At 37.5% G+C, this 21,175-nt stretch overlaps 1 protein-coding gene across 12 annotated transcripts in view; it reads left to right on the forward strand.

Annotated features, from left to right (window-relative positions):
• RBMS3 (RNA binding motif single stranded interacting protein 3) overlaps nt 1-21,175 on the forward strand; it is a 621,282-nt gene that overhangs the window by 505,644 nt on the left and 94,463 nt on the right. For 9 of the 12 annotated variants that reach the window (XM_059664128.1, XM_059664135.1, XM_059664127.1 and 6 more), the window contains 2 exons: nt 1,293-1,389; nt 3,640-3,690. In XM_059664128.1, the coding sequence (XP_059520111.1) occupies nt 1,293-1,389; nt 3,640-3,690 (148 nt within the window). The remainder of the gene's footprint in view (nt 1-1,292; nt 1,390-3,639; nt 3,691-21,175) is intronic. The other 3 variants (XM_059664136.1, XM_059664139.1, XM_059664138.1) reach the window with 1 other exon arrangement.

The raw sequence follows: 21,175 nt of genomic DNA on the forward strand, positions 1-21,175 counted from the left end.
TTCTTGAGAGCTAGTAAAATAAATTTGACACTGTAGTTCCACAATACTTGCTTGGAGACTCTTAGAGAATATCAGCTAAAGAATTTACTCCTTAAATGGCAACCTTGAAGTCTAGCCTTCCTATATTCAATGTGAGGTCTTGTGGAATGCATCCTTAGAAAGGTAACCCATGAGATTTTCTCTTTTAAAATATTGGGGACTCCTGAGGTGTGATGAAGCTTTTGTCCCTAAAAGTCCAACCTCAGTCATACTTTTTTTTTTAATTAAAAGTAGTTGACTTTTACTAACAGTATGGCAAAGTAAAATAATGACTTCATTCTCCCTGATACACATTTTCCCAATATATCTTTCCATCAGTGAAATACTACATCATAGGCAACTCCATCATGGTTTTGTCTGTTCTTAGTCTGGGCACTCCAGCATTTTACTTACCAGGGAGACATGAAGGAGGAAACATGATTTTAAATCTGGCTGAGGAATTTGAGCTTTGGGTACCTTGTGGACTCTAGGGCAACATCAGAGCAAAGATGGGTATGTCACTGATCTCAGTATCTAGAATCTATTCTTCAGTAGTTTCCTAAGCTTCCTCTGATTTGTGAAGTCCTGATCTGCTCAGTATCATTCTACAATTGTTCAATGAGGGGGCATGAAGGACTAGAACACTCAGTGCTTTTTACAGAGTCTACAGGAGTATATCACATACATCCAGAATCTCCACCAACACCATGACTGCATCTCTACCTAGACACAAATTGTCCATTTCCCTTTTCACAGAGAAAGTATTTAGCTTAGATCTTGCATGAGGGCATAGTCGCTTACCTCACACAAGTTAGCCAGAACTCTTGGAGGTGATTCCGTTTCTTCAATGAAAAGATATAGATGCAATTTGTGTTTACATAACACCGGCCTCCTTTAGAAAGCTTGGTACTATCATTTTGCCTTTCTTTCCAAAGAGCTTTAAAATGGCATCGCCTTTCCAAAACAAAACAGTGCCTGTTGCTTTTCTCCCCCTGTTGGTGAAAACACAGTTACACTCACTCACCCAGCATAAGAGATTTTGTGTGGCCAATTTGATGAGATGATTCCAAGTTGTCATGTCTGTTCAGAACGACTTACTTCTCTTAGTGGAGTCCAATCCATCAAACCTCCTGGATGCTCCTGTTCAGAGTTGGTGGGTGAACGTGAGGGTGGAACTCTGTCTTCCCCAGAAGTGCTTGGTAGCATTTGCTGAGCGGCCAGGCATTCGGCAGCTGTATGAACCTTCTTCTTTTGTTGTTGTTTTCTGTTTGCAGATTTTATTCTTCACCGTACAGTATTGCAACCAACCGCATGATTCCACAGACATCTATCACGCCATTCATTGCTGCTTCCCCTGTCTCCACATACCAGGTATGTCCGATTCCCCACCCCTCAGGAGAGATCTCTCTTGCCAGTGATAATCGCCATAGAGGCCAAGACACAGTAGAACTTTTAAAAAATCGCCCTCGCACACTTGACTCACGTCCTGATGTGGTAATACTCATACAATTAGTCTACACTTTCAAGGGCCTGTTCGCATCTATTTCACTGAGTAGTAAAATCCACCGTGCTTTTCATTCTTCTGAGAGAACACCTGCTGAGTTTTTCATGATTATGCTACTTCCCAGACAACGTTAGTACCGCTGTCTTTATTACCACTGAGAAATGATTTTGTTTGCTGTCTGTTATTTCGGTTGTCACGCTTCCTAGTGTGTCTTTTCTAAAAGCACATTTCTCGCATTCCCTGCCCTCACTCCGGCATGTTTTACCATTGTCATCTCATTTTGTCACAGTTGTCCTGTGTATCCATGTAAAACTACATGGACTGATGTTCAATCAGTTTCCCCAGGAAATAAGAAAAGATTATCAAAGTGGTAAAGAGTGATTCCTCCTGTCTGTTCTGACTTCGTTCTCAGTTCCTAAAGAGCCCAAGGAGACCTCAGGGGTTCCACATGTTGAAACACAAGAAAATCCGAGAATCGGTGTGTGTCCTAAACCAGATGTTGTAGCCAGTTAACTCTATGTACACAGGTGGATTGCAATAGTCACACTTCTCCCTTAAAAAACGACTTCTTGTCTTATTTCTTTTGACTTATCAACTATGTGATATCACTCCCTGCTTCTCTTTCCCTCGTATTGTTCCTTAGACAGTTCTTCTTAATTCTAAAAAGAAATCGCTATCCATGTAACATAGAGCCTCTAGTGTCATTTTTTAAAACTCTGGAGAAAGAGAAAAGAGCGAGCGAGAGAGAGAGAGAGTGCAAGAGCATGCACGCCATGTGTTTCTCTGTCTGGTGCAGATGGTGGGGGTGGGGGTTTTACAATGGGTAACTCTGATGCTGCTGACTGCTACTAATTCAGCCACCTTATTCAGCCACTACACACTTCATCTCGGGATGCCCCAGTTGTCAGAGCATCAAACTTGAGACTATGCACATATTTCCTTAGCGGATCCCCCCTGACGCAGTCCATGTTCATTCATTTCCTGCACTTAGATTCTTCATACATGTTGGTGGGCGAACAGAATAGACTTGCGTGTGAATTGCATCTGAAGGTCTCTGAATGGCTGACTTCCTAATGGCCTTTCCCTGGGACCCCCGAGGCTCCGTGCAGGTGCTGTTCCTCACGCAGGCCTGCCTGGTTGTAATGTGTATTTGGGGCTTTTTTTTTAAACCTTTCCCCCCCCCTAATCTTGGCCTCTGTTTCAGCCAAGACCACCCATTGAGCCCCAGTGTGGAGCACTTTGGTGACATGAATAAAACATCCACAGAAAAGTGACTTTACTTGGGAGGGCTCCTAAGTGGAATTTAACCCCAGCTCTCTTTTCTCATAAAAGGAATTAGAGCAATTTCCTATGTTGTTGATTCTTGCCTTTCAACACTTCTTCCTTTTTTTTTTTTTTTTAATCTAAATGCATTGGCAATTTTGCTTGTGTGAGTATACTGAAAACAAAATCTTTAAGGTTCTTTATGTGACAAACAGCTCTTCAAGTTGACGTTCGCATTTGGCTGACAAGGCCCATTTCAGAACAGTTGGCTCAAATACTCATTTTTATTTACATACCAGTTACTATGAAAGAAAAAATATTACAAACACGCTTAACTTGGGTAGATCCCAGAGCATTTTCCCCAATTTTTGGTTGATCTATTTAACTCTTACCCCAACTTTTACCACTTGGACTTATTTCCAAGATGAGAATCACTTGAGAATTTGAAGTTCAAACAAATGACAGAAAAAAAGGAAGTCTTAGCATAAACACATGCTTCCTTAGTATTTGCCTGGGTATCCCTGGGAGTTGACCTTTATATAGGAGGTCCCTGAGGCTACCTGATACTTTAGTCTCTAACACCATCCTCAAAATATGCTCCAGGTCCTAGCCTGGTCCATGTGGGCACTGTAGCCAGCTCCAGTGAAGCAGGAATTTGCTTTACATTTTATCATGTTTCAGGGACCAAATGAATCAAGCCCAAGAATGTGCTTTCTATCCTTAGTTTTGAGCACTAATTAGCTGTAAAATCAGATGGACTCCACTTTTTTATGATCTAGTGTGACTCCACTGAACGCAAGAACCAAGTTCTCTCTGTGATTGCTTTGTGCTAATAAATGCTGTTTGATGCATAGGTCCAGAGTACTTCATGGATGCCTCATCCGCCATACGTTATGCAACCAACAGTAAGTGTTCTCAGTCACCTGAGGCTAAATATTTCTATTATCCAAGTGCAAGCTTTTGTAATGCATAGAAGCTTTGGGGTAAAGCTTTTGTTATATTTTATACCTCTTTCAGGCAGCCATATTTTCCAGATAAAAGCTGTTCCTGAAATTCTACAAAAGCATGTACAATAGATAGAGATAGATGAGATAGAGATAGAGATAGAGATAGAGATAGAGATAGAGATAGAGATAACTTGCTTGGAGGAAGTATCAGTCATAACAGTCAATCTCAAAAATTGATGTCTACTATTTGTTATGAATAGGGAATTTCTACTTCATGCGGGAACTCTGAGCTCTAAACAAGTAAATCCATTATTGGAGAAAAGCCTGTTTTCCTTCTCTTTCTCCTTCTGTTATGCTTTGTTTTCTTCAAATGCAGTTTGGTGTGCTTTGGGAGTGAGTTTCAGGATCACGGCCAAGTGTTATCTCAAAGCAATATATTTAAAATAGGAAGTTAGTTGTCTATTTATAGATGGAAATATATAGATAGATAGCAATGTTGCCAGGTAATTTTTATGTTAACTAACTGGAGGCCTTCTCTTCTTCTTTTGTGGAAAGAATCTTCCAAAAATATTCAAACTCTATTTTCTACTTGCTAGATTTTCCATTTTGCGGAACAATATTACATCAGTCCCAAGTGAAAAATATTACATATTCCATTAGAACCTAGACTGAAGGCTAATGATTTCATTTGTCTTTGTCTAGTTCTTCCAGGTTTTCTAGCTCTGCAGAAGTACAAGATAGATTTCGATAACAATACACTCATGGGAGTGTGAGGTAGGAGAGGGGCCCGAGACTGAGAGCTGTGTGACACGGTCTCTGGTGGGCCCTTCTGGGTATGCTCACATGTGTGCCTTTGTTTCCTTACCTGTCACTGTACTTGGCAGGGGGTGGGGAAGAATCAAGAGCATATGTGAAAATAACTTTTTAAGTATGATATGCTATACATTATTATTACCATTATCCTTATTATTATTAGATCTATATATTGTGCAAAGAAGAAGCAGTGCTATATTTTTAGTCTTTTAAAAGCTAAATATGAGTAAGGTAGCACATATCAATGACCAGGAACCTAGATGCACAGGCATCCATTTCCTGGACTCAAAGGATCACAGCACCTGGTTTTCATACTTGAACTTCCTCCACTTTTTACAAATAAGGAACATTTCATGTTGCTCCTAATGTTTTGATAGTTTGTTTTTTATTTAAAGAATAAAATATATGTAGCCTACTACAGCAGAACTTTAGACCATATTTCGCAAATCCTTCTCTTTGCTCTTATTTCCACACCTTGAGGGCTTCCTGAGTTCATCTGGCCTAAGTTCTATAAATCATACCAACATACAATGAATCCAAGACACACTTTTCTGTCCAAGTCATGAGGCAGAATTCAATATATGCTGCCAAACCAATGTATAGCACAGTCTGAGCCAACACAGGAAAAGAGAAGATGTCCTGCCAAGTTCTAAAGAGTAGACTTTTGAGAAGGAAACAACTACCTTCAAAAAAAATTAGTGTGTTCATCTATAGAGCACTAATGCTAGCTTAGTCCTCACACTGAGGTTAAGTATCATCTCATTGTGGCCAAAAGGAATGCGCATCTGGCAAGAAAATCTGAATATTTTGCCAGATGTCAAAGTATGTGAGACTTTACAGTATTTCTAGAGCTGGGAGGAGAAGAGAAGATGTTTGTATGTGTCTATTTCAGCTATCACTCAGGACCTTAGAAATTTTTCATTACCACCTCCTCACCCCAGCACAGCTTCAACCCCATTTTTGAATGCATTATTTCTTATATAGCTTACTCTAGCAATCGGGGTGTGTGTGTGTGTGTGTGTGTGTGTGTGTGTGTGTGTGTGTGTGTTCGTTCTTTCGCCCCCTTGGATCTTTCTTGCTATGGCGCAGTGATATCTTATCACTCCCCATGACCAGACTGTGCATCATGTTTGAGCTTAGGTCACTTGGTTTAAAATGTAGTGTCTGTGGCTGGGGCAAATTCCTAGAAAAAGGAGTGGCTGGGCCACCCACCACTTTGTTGTCTTTAACATGGAAAAATGGGCTGAACAGTGTCATGGAAACACAGAGTTTATACCACAATATTTGCCCAGCAACAGTCTTACTGATTCTCTAGATTGTATAAATCGCCCAACTGGTCTTAGCTTCATCATCAAAGTGAGTGTTACGTTAATCACTCTATGATACCAAAGTACAAAAGTGCTTAAGCAACCTAAGGCAATGAAACAAAATACCTGAATCTAAAAATCTATTTATATGAATAGACTGCACATTATGCCTTAGATTAGCCCAATTAAACAAAATGAGTATTAGTATAAAAAAATTAAGAATACACAATGATCACCTATTTCTACCACATTCATACTAGGTATTTAATTTACTTTACTAATGAATTTGGGGAAGACACCTCTGTGGTTATACAGAAGACAAATCGCTTAGATTGGGACTTCATTAACTTACTGAACCATTCAACACCTGACACTTAAAAAAAGGCCCATGGCCCTAGCTGGTTTGGCTCATTGGATAGAGCATTGGCCTATGGACTGAAGAGTCCCAGATTTGATTCTGGTCAAGGGAACATGCCCTGGTTACAGGCTTGATCCCCAGTAGGGGTGTGCAGGAGACAGCTGATCAATGATTCTCTCTCATCATTGATGTTTCTATCTCTCTCTCCCTCTCCCTTTCTCTCTGAAATCAATAAAAAAATAAAATAAATAAATAAAAAAGGCCCATTGAGCCCTGGCCATTTTCTCAGTGGTTAGAGCAGTGATAGCAAACCTATGACACGTGTGTCAGAGGTGACGTGCTAACTCATTTTTTTGGTTGAGTTTTCTTTGTTAAATGGCATTTAAATATATAAAATAAATATCAAAAATATAAGTCTTTGTTTTACTATGGTTGCAAATATCAAAAAATTTCTATATGTGACACGACACCAGAGTTAAGTTAGGGTTTTTCAAAATGCTGACCCGCCGAGCTCAAAAGGTTCGCCATCACTGGGTTAGAGCATCAGCCCTTGGTCCAAAGGTCTCGGGTTCAATTCCCAGTCAAGAGCACATACCTCAGTTGCAGGTTTGATCCCCAGCCCAGTTGGGTGTGTGCAGAAGGCAACCAATCAATGTGTCTCTCCTGCATCTATGTTTCTCTCTCCTCCCCTCCCTTCCACTCTCTCTTCCTAAAGATCAATGGAAAATACATATCCTCAGGTGACGATTTTTTTTTTAAAGGCCCATTGAGTACCTCTTGGAATCTATCAATAAATTCAAGGTATCAGTATCAACAGCTCTCAAATATGTTGCCCTAATTCAGATTCGCTTCCAGCTTTTCTCTTCTCTTGCACTTTCTCTTCCACCGTTTTGAGAAAATCTCATCTAAAAGCACTAAGTGTTACAGGCATATTTTCGCGACTTCCTCATTGGAGCCCGAAGCCTGGCAGGTTCTTGTTTAGTCTTGACTCGAGGGACTCTGAGATCTTAACCAGGTTTCTGGGTGCTTGCGGACAGTTTGAAAGCAGAGCAGTGTGCCTCTGGTCTTCGTCAGGGCCAAAAAGGAGTAGCAACATCTGTAAGAGAGAAATAAACTGATGCAAAGAAAGAGAGGGGTCGGTAGTCCAGGGACAAGAGAAGAATAGAAAGCGGAGCATAGAACTGAAGCTTGCCATTTAAGTTTCCTTCTTTGGAGACTGAATTTTCTAAGTTGCATGAAATGTACTTTTCCCTCCTTTTAGACATAAGATGCTGAGAGGCTTTTTGCGTTTGCGAAAGGGGGGCTAGGTCTCCTTGGCTGCATTACAACCATCACACTGGTGTTGGTGCAAGAAAACCAGTTCTCTGTCAGTGACCGGCCCTGATCAGGTCCCTTGGAAAGTTGTCAGGCCCCACTTAGGGCAGCAAGAGTGTTGGTGTTTGCACTTCGTTGAAATTCACCTGAGCAGACACTGAGGAGAGAGCACTGTTGGAGGAAATTAGGAATTTGCTTTTTGCTGCGAGGAAGTAAAAATGCTGACTTTGTCAACGCCATCAGCTATTTGTCCCTGCTTCTCCGAGCAGGGTTCTGTACTATACTCTCACGCTGACAGAATTTTAATAGATGATGGATTGCACCCAGTATCTGCTCTGCATAGCAGCCTGTCACAGTGGAATCTCAGATGGATTCACAATTGAAATTCCTGTGTTGCAAGACGCCGGATATTTTGTGAAAGCTGTGCTGACAAGGGGAAAAGATGAGCGTTCCCAAGAAGGAGCATGGTTCCATCTTTTTAAAATTTTATTTAGGGTCACGTGACTCATAAATCTCCTGTTCTTCACATGGGCGGCATTACTTCCTCTTGAGGAGAAAGGCCAGCTTTCATTGTTACTCAATTACAAATCGGTTATCTAATTACAGCGTTGTAAGAAATCCTGGATGCCCTCATTGAATCATTGCATGATTTGTTGCTCTGCTTGGCTAAATAATGATTTTTAATAAACCATAAGTTTACAGCTAAAGAGTAAATACAAACTCGACAACAAGGCTGAGCAAGGAAGCTCCAGAATACTTGATTTGGTCCTTTTGTTCCTCTGCACACTATGACCTGAGGCTTAATTTTAGAGGTATGTCCCCCAAGTTGGCAGGTGTATGTTCTGTAAAAGCACATCACCAAATTTGGAAAAGAGTATTTAAATCCTTAGAATTCTGTTCAGAAAGCAAGGTTTTTGATATTCTCCTTTTACACCAACACCCGAGCTGAGCAAAAATCCTAACCCTCATTGTGTCATTATCAAAGTTGATGCTTTTGCTATTTAAGTAGTTAACCAGGCAAACCTATCGCCAGGCCAGGTTGTGTTTTTTTAAGTACTTAGCAAAAAGAAAATGATAGCAACTCTAACCCTTATGTACCATCATAACAGAAGATAACTCAAGTGAGTGAGAATAAACTTGAGAGGAGCACCTCTTTTTAAGGTGGGGTAAAGCGAACTTGAACAAATCATTTCCACAGAAAGTCTCTTAGACATCTTAACCACTGTAAAACAAGCAAACAAACAAGAACGATAGTGCTGGCTTTGCTGTTGTTAAATGTGGCTTCCAAATTCTGCAATAAGTTTTCAAAAATAATCTAAAGTGACTTTAGAAAAAAATACTTTAAACAAGTTCAAGGTTCAGCATTCAAAAGTGCATAGAGCATAAAAGACTTTCCACTCATCAGTGCTACCCTCCAGAAGTAAACTTTGCCACAAATATGTATGTCACCGTTCAGTTTTTGTGTGAATATGAAAGCATATGTGTACATCTGGATATACTAGTGTACAAAATCAATATATAATTATTGTATTATAACGTAATAGAATGTCCTGAATGCCATTACATGATTTACACACATTTAAAAAAATGTCATGCTATGCAATTATATAAATGCACCAAAAGGTATTTAATCAATCCTTAGTCATAGTCATTTAAGTTGCTTCTAGTAATCGCTCAATAAACTCAAGATTAATATTGAGCACTTATGAGAAAATATAGGATGAATTGATAGCATAAAAGGTATGTGCGCTTTAAATTTGTTATACATTATTGTCAGCTTGCACTATGAGTGAGAGTGTTTGCCTCCCTGTGACCTCAATTAGCACTGTGTAATCTCAAGTTTCAAATACCTAGTTAATGTGATAAGTAGTGAATGGTATCGTGTTAATGTTGGTTAGGCTCTTTAAGATTAAAAACAGGTTATTTTTATTTCTCTGGTCCTAGAAGACCTGAGTTGCTTTTTATATGTTTATTGACCGATTTTTTTTCTTTTTCTCGGAGCTCCAAGTTCCTTTAGTTTGCTCGTTTATCATCTAGGATATTAAGCTCTTCTTATTTTTTAAAAGATCTTATTATAATCAATAAGTTAACATTGTCATGGACAAGCTATATATTTTCTTAGTTTGCTTTGAATTTAATTTTATAGTGTTCATCATACAGAACTTTAATATTTAGATATACTTAGTATTTACCAGTTTTTCCCTTTAGAACAAGGTTAAGAACCCTTTTCTGTAAGGAGCCAAACCATAAATATTTTCAGTTTTGTGATCCATATGGTCTCTCTGTCACACCTAGGCATTTTTGTGGCTGTAGTGTGAAAGCACCCATAGATAATGCATAAATGAATAGGCATGGCTGAGTTCCAATAAAACTTTATTTACAGAAACAGATGAGGGCCACATTTGGCTCCTAAGCTGTATTTTGCCAGTCCCTGCTTTAGAACATCTGGACTCCATGCAAAATACCTTATTAACTGCAGTGATTTAAAACACCATATGGTTTTGTTTGTTTGGCGGTTTTTATTGTTGTAGCTTTTCTGTTTTGACTTCAGTAAATTTTTAAAAATTGAGGTATAATTGACATACAACAATGCATCATCATGTGTTTTATTATTGTGTTCATAGTACATTTTATTTTAAATTTTTGTTTCTCTTGGAGTTTATTTGTAATATGGGATGAGAGTATGATCCAACTCTCCTCCCCAAATGGATAATGGATTATCATAAACAACTTGTACCATATACATCATCTATGTTTTTCCCTTGATATAAAATTTTATGCCAAATTTTTCATAGAATAAATCTCTGTAGATCTTTGGTTGTGTATTTTTTTCACTGTATTCTATTCTGTTGACCTATTGTAATACCATATGTTTTGGACAGGACTTGTCCCAATATTGTTATTTTCTTATTTCTCAGTAATTTTCTAGCTACGTTTTGTTTCTCAATAATTCTTCTACCTATTTCAAGTTTCCAGAATAATTTTAGTAGTAGTTTGTGAAGCTAAAAACAAATCCACTAAAATTTTTATTGGGATCACTTTGAATTTATATATTAACTTATGACAAACTTAAGAATATGACATATTTACAGCATTCAATTTTTCTAAGAGAAAATGTCTTTGCATTTACTCGTGATTTTTCTAACTTTATTGAGGCATAATTGACAAATAAAAGTGTCAGATACTTAAGTGTACATCATTGTGATTTGATACATTGTGAAAGGATTCCCACCATGTAGGTAATTAATACATCCATCATCTCACTTATTTTGTGTCTGTGTTTGTGTGTGTATGTAGGTGTGTGTGTGTGTGTGTGTGTGTGTGTGTGTGTGTGTGAGAGAGAGAGAGAGAGAGAGAGAGAGAGAGACCATTAAGTTCTATCTCTTAGCAAATTTCAAATATATAATACAGTGATTACAACTATAGTCCCCATAATTTACATTAGATACTCAGATCTTATTAATCTTATAGCTGAAAATTGGTATCCTTTTACCAACTTCTCCCTATTTCTCCTTCCCAGTTCCCAAAACCTGGCAACCACTTTTCTACTCTCTGTTTCTATGAGTTTGAATTTATGTATTTATGTATTCATTCATTCATTCATTTTAGTTTCCACATACAAGTGATACTATGCAGTATTTGTCTTTCTCTGCCAAACTTATTTCACTTAGCACAATGTCTTTAAAGTCCATCCATGTCATCACAAATGGCAGGATTTTCCTCTTTCTTTTGTCTGAATAATAGGTCCATTATATTTATTTATATATATCACTTTGGAATCCTGTCTTTATTTCCTTGTATATAAACCCAGAAGTGGGATCCTGGATCATATGGTGGTTATATTTTTAATTTTTTGAGGAACCTTCACACTATTTTCCATAGTGGCTGCCTCAGTTTACATTCCCACCAACATTGCACAAGGGTTTTCTTTCTCCACACCTTTGTCAATACCTGTTATCTCTTCACTTTTTGATAATAGCCATTCTCATGGTGTGATGTGATATCTCACTGCAGTTTTGATTTGCATGTACACCACTGATTAATGATGTTGAGCACCTTTTCATGTACCTATTGGCTATTTTTATGTCTTTGGAAAAATGCCTAATTAATTTCTCTGACCATTTTAAAAACCGGGTTTCGGTGTTTTGTTTTGTTTGTTTTATTTTTTGCTATTGAGTGGTGTGACTTCTTTATATACTTTGGATGTTAACCCCTTATAAGATATATAATTTGAAAATATTTTCTCTCACTTAATAAGTTGTCTTTTCATTTTGTTGATGGTTTCCTTCGCTATGCAGAGGCTTATTAGTTTGGTGTAGTCCCATTGTTTATTATGCTTTTGTTGCCTTTGTTTTTTGTTTGTTTGTTTGTTTGTTTTGGTGTCAAATCCAAAAAAATCATTGCCAAGACCAATGTCAAGTTTACTCCTTATGTTTTTTTCTAAGAGTTTTACAGTTGCAGGTCTAATGTTTAAGTCTTTAATTCATTTTGAGTTTATTTTTGTGTCCAGAAAAGATATTCAGTTTCATTCTTTTCATGTGATTATCCAGTTTCCCTATTTATTGAATATTTGTAGCTCTTTTGTTTTAAATTAATTGATCATATATTTGTGGGTTTATTTCCTGAGCTCTTTATTCTGTTTCATTCATCTGTATGTCTGTTTTTATGCCAGTGCCATATTATTTTGATTACTATAGCTTTGTAGTATAGTTTGATATCAGGAAGTATATGACTCCAACTATGTTCTTTTTCAATATTGCTTTGACTATTTAGGGGCTTTTTTGGCTCCATACAAATTTTAGGATTGCTTGTTCTATTCCTGTGAAAAGTGCCATAGAAATTATAATAGGGATTACATTGAATACGTGGATTCCTTTGGGTTGTATGGTTATTTAAACAATAATTTCTTCCAACCCATGAGCACAAAATAGCTCCTCTTTATTTTTGCCTTCCTCAATTTTTTCATATATATATATGTATATATATATACACACACACACACATATATATATATATATTCCTGCATATTTTATTCTTTTTGATAAAACTATAAGTGATATTGTTTTCTTAATTTCTATTTCTGATAGTTAATAAAAGCACAGTATATGTAAACATAATTAATATTTGTATATTGAGTTAGTATCTTGCAACTTTACTGAATTTGTTTATTGATTCTATCAGTTTTTTTTGGTGGACTCTAGGATATATATATATATCATGTCATCTATAAATCGTAACAGTTTTACTTCTTCCTTTCCATTTTATTTTTTTTTAAATATATTTTATTGATTTTTTACAGAGAGGAAGGGGGAGAGATAGAGAGTTAGAAACATCGATGAGAGAGAAACATCGATCAGCTGCCTCCTGCACATCTCCTACTGGGGATGTGCCCGCAACCCAGGTACATGCCCTTGACCGGAATCGAACCTGGGACCTTTCAGTCCGCAGGCCGACGCTCTATCCACTGAGCCAAACCGGTTTCGGCATTCCTTTCCATTTTAGATGTCTTTTTTTTTTTCTTGCCTAATAGCTCTGGCTAGGATTTCCAGTACTCTGTTGAATAAAGGTGACAAGAGTAAGCATTCTTAGCAGTTCATTTTAGGAAATTGAGAAGCTTTAGTTCAGTGAAAAACTATTAAGTAATAAAAATATTCTTAAGCATCAAATAGTACAGAAGATTCTTTTACTCATGGGAAATGTTGGAGGGGAAGAAAGAAAGAATGACCTGAAAAAATATACAGTGTTAATTGTGGAGATAATTTTTATGTGCTTAGGGTGATAATATTTAAAAATTTACAGCAGAAAATGTGTCAGATGTTTAGCAATTATACAGCATTAGAAATGACTAGAAAGAGATCACTTTATGTGAAAATAACACACAAAAAAAGTATATGTTGGGTTTCAGGTTACTTCAAGGCTCAGAGAGGAAAATAACCTGTATCAAAGGAAATGATTGTGTTAAGGAATAAGAGAAAGATTTGTTTGGAAAGGTAAATTTTGGTCTATTGAAGTATAACTTTTATTAGTATATCTGACACACTTCACTACACATTTTTTTATTAGCTTGATAGTCCAAAGGCAGTTGTCTAGAATTTAGGTTTACTTTGGAAAATGCAAAACAGAAAAGCTAAATTCTGTCACTGATATGTGTTAAAAAGTCATAATTTCTAGTAGAGTAATAGATGAATCAATCATAAGTGGAAAATTTTAAATTTGGCTGCGTTATAGAAACGTCATTTTCCAAAGCCTTTGTACATAAAGTCATTTTCTATCCGCAGAAATAGTTTTGGAGGTAATATTCATAGTTTAAGTAGAGCTTTAGAAGGCTTCTATGAGAGAACATTTCCTGATGCCTACGGTCCCTGTCTCCTAAATGCAGGAGTGGCTAGAATGAGTGGTGAATCGGAAGTCTTTTGAAATCCAACTGTGTGCCTATGATCTATATGCTGGCATACAGTTTTGTGTTATTTTACTCTGGACATTAAAAAAGAATGACTATCTCAAGGAATAGTAATATGTTACTTTTTTTAGAACTTTGGGCACAGCATTCTGAAGACAAGACTGAAGGAGCTCCTAAGAGTAAAGGTTCAGGTCGTGCATGAGTCCTCATGTATTCTTAGGTAGCACTTAGAATTTCCGTATCATCACTTCATCAGGAAGCCAGAACATGCCAGTTCCTTTGGAAAGACATAGACATTACCTTATTAATAGCTGTTTAGCACATTAAATATAATTAAATGGAAATACAATATTAGGTATCCAAGCTATTAAAGCCTTATTTTCTATGGATTATCTCTACAGAAAGCAAGTATGAAGCTAAAATAAAATCCATGTCAAACTATCTAGAGAATAGCAAGTTACCGGGGCAACACAATCATACAGCAATAGGGTAAATCATTTATTTTATAAATGTTGCTAGGGCAACGGAAACTACTAACAAATTAATGAAAGCCTGAGGATAAGGGTACAAATAGACTATGAAACTACTTGTTCTTCATAGCACATTGGAAGAAAATGTCCATTCATATCTAGAACTTCAACAGTTATGTGAAGTTCAATTAAATAGCCATTCAGTGGGTTCAGATATTGAGAGTATTTATTTTTAAAAAATATTTATTGCTGAAAGTATTATAAATGGCCCCCCTTTTCCCTCATTGACTTCTAGCCCACCCCCACTCCCTGACCCAGGTCTCCACCACCCCATTGTCTGTGTCCATGGGTTATGCATATATGCATACAACTTCTTTGGTTAATCTCATCCCACCCAAGAACCATATGATTTCACTCATATGTGGGATATAAAACTGAAACTCTGGACAGAAACAGCAATGTGGTCATTGCCAGAGGGAAGGGGATGGGAGGATGGGAGATAAAGGGGGCCTAATATATATGACAGAAGATGATCTGACTTTGGATGGTGGACATACAGTGCAATATACGGACCTTGATTCATAGAAATGCACACTTGAAACCTATATGATCTTATTGACCAATGACACCACAACCAATTTAATAAAAAATATATTATTCTCTATTTTTGCCTCTCAGCACTTTATTTGGCTTTAAAGATTAATCTCTGGTAGGTTAGCCCAGGTGACCCTAGTTATTTTTACATAGGTGCTATGTCTACAATTCAGGATCATGGTGAATGGTGTTGACTGCCGGGGTCCAACCCCAGCGGGTCCAGGGGTCCCCAAAGGTGTGGACGGAGTCGGCGAAGAAGGAATGACACGGAGATAGTGTTCAGTTGATCAGCAGCCTAGCCAGGATCTCTAGCCCGGATCTCCAGAGAGGTTCTGCTTCGGATTTCCAGCGAGGTTCTGTAGCCATGTTCCCTCTCTAGGTTCTCCAGCCAGGTTCTGTCCAGGCTCTCCAGTCAGGTTCAGTGTCCAGGTTCCAGTCAGGTTCTCCTGCCAATCTCTGTAGTCAGGTTCAGTCCAGGATCCCTTGCCATGTTCTCCCGCTAGGCTCTGTCTCTAGGCTCCGAGGCCAGTCCCTCTCCAGGATCCTCCGGCATGCTCTCTCCAGCGAAGTTCTTCTGTCTCTAGGCTCCGTGTAGGTTCTGTCTTCTTGATTCTGTTCTAAGTTCTGAGTGTTTCTATCTTGTTACAACTGTATTTATACCAGTTGATTCAATCCTATCAATCTCTATTACAAAGGTTAGGGCGTTTCTTATCTCCATTCCAGGGAGAAAAGATTATGTAGTTTAAGCATGATTGTTCATAGTTAAAGGGATTAATTACCCGCCTGGCACTTAGTTAAGGGGTTTTATTCCCTCCCTAACTTCAGGGGAAAATCCCTACCTGGGGAAACAACCTTTCTCAGAGGTGACCTTGGTTAAAACACATAGTGCCAAGAAGGTGAGCAAACATATTAAGAAAAGTATGCCATATATGCCAGGTCCCTTGAAACAGCAAGCATGGACCGGCTCCCAGCAGTTGACTACCTTAGGTTTAATCAGACAACCAATTTGAGTGCACCTGAGTTGGGGAGGGGGCAGATTACATATATTTATATCTATATTCATATCTATCTATATAAAATCAGGTATGCTTTAAGAAAATATTTGTTATTTTATTTTTCATAAAAATGTAAGAAATGATATAGAGTAATATTTTCAAAATACGAACACAAATACCAGTGAAGAACCTTCAGACTTTTCTATTGCTTTACAGTAATATTTACCAAAGGTGGGACTTAAATTAACATTTTTTCTCCGTTTGAATACACTTTGTTTCCTTCTTGATCAGATCCCCTGTCATGAATACTTGTAATAATTTAGCTCATTATTAAGTTCCATAATGCAGTGTTTGTAATATTGTTATGCATTTGTTGGTCATGGGTGATCATCATAGGCAAAGCCTATAGGTAGTGAAGAGTATTCTTGCCATTCTCTTCTCCATCCTGTTTTCCTTTCTAAAAAATCTAAAGTAGTACATCTACTTCTTAGGACAAGCAGCAACCCTTGTTTTCACTACAGTAAAGGAAAACCCTCTTCTCAGATTGAATAAAAGAACCACTTTGGAAAATTGCACAGTGTGGCATTTGAACAAGTTCAGTTTTTATTTCCTGTGTGACCTATGTTTTTACCAGTAAACCTTTTATATATATATATGTAAATACTCATTTGCATAAAAAAGGGATATCCACTACCTTTGGACCCAAGGAGAATGAGTGATAAGGGTTTCTACCTCACCTACTCTTAGAAAGAAATTGAGGGTACTTACAATTAAAGACATACCTCAAAAGACAGCTAAATGAGGGGAAATAAGTAAAAATCAGATAGCATAGGAAATAAATTTGTTAAAAATTTAGGCTCTGGGTAGTTTACTACATACAATAGGAAACTAAAATTTTGTCTTGCATTTTCAAAAGCCAATACCAAAATGGTTAAAAAGAATTGGTTATATTGTTTTATTCTTTGGCAAAAGGAAGCATATCAGATGGCCAGGAGAAGGTTTTTATTTTTTCACTGCTTTTTTTTATTCTAGAAAAAAATTATTCTATAATGTTATTTACCATCCTAACACCTTAGATAACAGTTATACATGCAGACAGAAACATTTTTCTTGTGGTCATTTCTTTTATTAACTCTCAATTAAAAAAAAGCAAATGTTAACTTTTAATTTTGTTATGAAATGTCTAGAGCAGCTAAGTTAATATTCTTCAGATATATATGTTTCTCATGATCTAGCTTGATATAGCACTGACACGTTGTAAATCCAACTGACTAGCAAGTAGCTTGTTCAGTCTTTCATATTCCCTTAGTCTCAGCCGAGATTTTCTAAAAGCTTTACCATCTGACTTAGCATTATCATCCAGATAAAGGCCATTTTACCTCCTCACTGAAGGAAGCTGCAAGATAGATGATCAGCAATTTGTGCCAGAATTCTCCTCAAGCAATGACTTTCTGAAGAATCTGAACATGTACTCCTTGAGTTCCTGTAGTTCAGTGCCTTTGATTATTGAGAGACCAATTGCACCTAAAACATTGATGGTAGGTGTGGGACCAATTAGTCATCCTCACTCAGTGGCTCATGAAGTACTCCTGGTTTTTAGCAGTACTAGAGCCTGATATAGTTGCCAAGATGAGTCTGGTGCAAAATGAAGTTGTTGGTAGTAAACTGAACAGAGATAATGGACTTACTTGGTATGGACTTTGAAAATTTTGAAGAGTATCTGCATACATTGATGATTTAGCTTCAACAAGGTCAGCTCACTCTGAAAGCTGCACTTGAGAAGTGACAGCAAAACCATAACATCAGCAGAGAAAACCTATTTTCCTGCTGAATTGGGCAGGTAGATGTCCAAATAATTTAGTTGGTGTCACACTGTTTATGTATTTTTTAAAAATTAGTATAATGCCTATTCCTTTTTATATCACACTTGAGGCCTGGTGCACGAAATTCATGCACTTGCGGGGGAGGGGGGGGCTCTCAGCCCGGCTTGTACCCTCTCGGAGTCCAGGAGTTCTCAGGGGATGTCCAACTGATGGCTTAGGCCTGCTCCCCGTGGGAAACTGGCAGTAGGACATCATTAGTGCTGCCACAGAGGTGGGAGTGGCTCCCGCCACCACCTTTGCGCTTGCCAGCTGTGAGCCCGGCCTCTGGCTGAGCAGCGCTCTCCCTGTGGGAGCACACTGACCACCAAGGGGCAACTCCTGCATTGAGTGTCTTCCCCCTGGTGGTCAGTGCACGTCATAGCGACCAGCTGTTCCACAGTTCAGTCTATTTGCATATTAGCCTTTTATTATATAGGATAAGCATAACTTCGTGGCACATAATGGAAGATAGAAACAAGTTGGGGAAACTGAAAGCAAATTTCAAATAAGAGGATTAATCCTTATCCATGTTAAAACAAGTATTGTGTTCTTGGCTTTTTAATTCCCATTTAGTACAGAGGAAATCAATCTAATTATCAACTTGAGTTTTGAACAATAATCTTAAAACTGCTATTCAGAAGAGAGACCTTTTATCAAAGAGTTATCCTTAAAGGGTTTTTAATCAATACACATTAGAACTATTTCTGCATAACAATGGTGTATGTTAAAAATTGATTCTTACTTTCCTATAAAGCCTTTTATCTCTTCAGTCTTGTATCTCATGTGTTTTCAGCCAATACTGAAAAATCATTAAGATTCTAAGTTTGTGTTACATGCTACATGTATAAGTCCTTAGATTCTAATGTCATGCTTCAAAGTTATTTCTTCCTACCTTTCTGAAATGTGTATACAGAATTTCTTTCAAGGAATAGTTTCTATTATACATGGCATGGACAGATGGTTGGATAGATGGACGGATACCCTGTATATATTGCTATCTACATATGCTAATCTCTACTGTAGATATTATTTAGTCAAAACACTGACCTACACATTTTATACAAATATATGTTTATGTGAGGATGTTCAATGTCTTATTTATTATGATTTAAAAAGACTAAACACTGTTTAGATTCATGGTATAAATTAGAATAAAAGGAGAAAGAATGACAGATATGAAAGAGAAATAGAAAAACTGAGAAAGAGAAAAGATATGGAGGATGAATGGGTCAAATCTCACTCTAGCAGTTAGCCTAGATGGATGGATAGAAGGTAATGTCCTTAAACTGAATTAATATGTGGAAGAGGAAGAATAAATTCAAGATCAGGGACATAGAGTTCCTTTGGGGCACATCAAGTTTGTGGAACCAGATAAAGATTTTTAATATGTAGTTTGAAATAGAGTTTTGGCATACAAAAGTGGCAGTGATAGACTTGGGAGTCATTTCTTCCCATTGGAGAGAGTGGATGGGATTCCTAGCAATGCATTTACTTTTCACTAATAATTACCATACTTGATATATGCAATAGCCCCTAGACCTAGGAATATGAAATAATATGCATATGATAACATTATATTAAGTGTACTAGTCTTAAGTGCACTAAATCAAGTGCTTGCTTATGCCCCTTGCAAGCAAGATTATTTAGCAACCTGCTTATACTTTTGCTTAGACCTATAAATTTAAGGTTAATTATATATTGCATAATATATGCCTTTTTAAATCAGCCAAAGCATATGCACCTGATGTTTCCACTTAAGGAACTGACTACAGTGATAAATTGGAAAATAGAGATAGATGCTTTAAATTATAAGAAATCTTAGAGGCCATTTAGTCCAACCCCTTTTCAAGTTTAGGAGATGATATAAAAGTGTGAGAAATTGCCTTATGTGTTGTGCTTATGGAAAACTCTCTCATTCCAATCCCGCATACTATTTGAGAAGGATATTTTATTCATTAAATCTCCTTTCCTCTAATAGCCACTAATGTAGGGAGAGGAAGAGCAACAAAGTATGAAAGCAAAGCAGCAACCCTGGTACAAACCAAGGAAGCAACCAGCTCCTCTGTCAAGCCCATAGGCACACCCAAAGAGGCACCTGTATATTTAGATTTATTTAACTCCTTATTGATCATGGTAAATGCAGGGCCTCTATAAACCCTAAACCATGATCTCTGAAAGGTTCCTACCACTTGTGGAATAGGATGGTCTCCTCTTCGTGTTTCTGGAAATTTTATTTAGTTATTTTGCTTTATTGACAAAGATAGATTATTTCATGCTTTTTTAGATCATCCCATCCTTGGTTGGCACTGAGGGCTTTCAAGTGTATTTTCCTCCAATGTTACGGTTGATGCTGGTAATAACCACTTTGACTTATCATCAAAGTCTGCGCCCCGAATGATTCCATCATTCAAGTGTTACAAGTGGCCTATTTGAAAAAGCTCCACGGGGTGGGGATCGGGGAGTGGGGAGTGAGATCTAAATTACTGAAAAACATCATCTTTTCCTGTGGGATTTTCCATGCCCTGTGGATTTTGGATTTTATACACACTATTTCCTGGGGTTTTCTCTCCTTCCTCTTTGACATTTTAAAGACTAGAAAGTAAGTTTCCCAAGAATCCTTAAATGTATGTCTATAGCTCTAGACAAGTGTTTACAAATTAGTTGGTGGCTCAAAGATTTAGCTTTCCTTCTTTATGTCTTTAATCAATAATAATAAAAGCATAATATGCTTATTAGACCAGATGACCTTCCAGATGAAGCTGGGGCTGCAAGGGAAGCCCGGGTCCCAGGTACCAGAGGGAAGCCGGTGCCAGCAGCCAGGGAAGGAAAGTCTACTCTTGCAAATTTCGTGCATTGAGCCTCTAGTCTAAAAATAAGGTTTGATCTGAAATTGGTGAGGATGATGATTCATTGGAAGACAATCAGCAGCAGTGTCCTTTAGGGGAATATTCCTAATACAACAGGATTAAATGTTTCAAATATAAACCTTTAGTCAGTAGGATATAATTACTGACATTTGAACAGTTTCAAATATTTTTAAAATATATTTTTATTGATTTCAGAGAGAAAGGGAGAGGGAGAGAGAGAGTTAGAAACATCAATGATGAGAGAAAGTCATTGATTGGCTGCCTACTGGGGATCTAGCCTGCAACCTGAGCATGTGCTCTTGACCAGAATTGAACCAGGGACCCTTTGGTCTGCAGACTGATGCTCTATCCACTGAGCCAAACCAGGTAGGGCCAGTTTCAAAGATTTTTGTCAATTTTTTTGTTTCACAATTCTAACAACAACAAAAACAAGAGACACTTAATTCTGTACTTGGAGGAAACT

This window comes from Myotis daubentonii, chromosome 14, assembly GCF_963259705.1.
Source record: "Myotis daubentonii chromosome 14, mMyoDau2.1, whole genome shotgun sequence".
NCBI classification, from domain to species: domain Eukaryota; kingdom Metazoa; phylum Chordata; class Mammalia; order Chiroptera; family Vespertilionidae; genus Myotis; species Myotis daubentonii.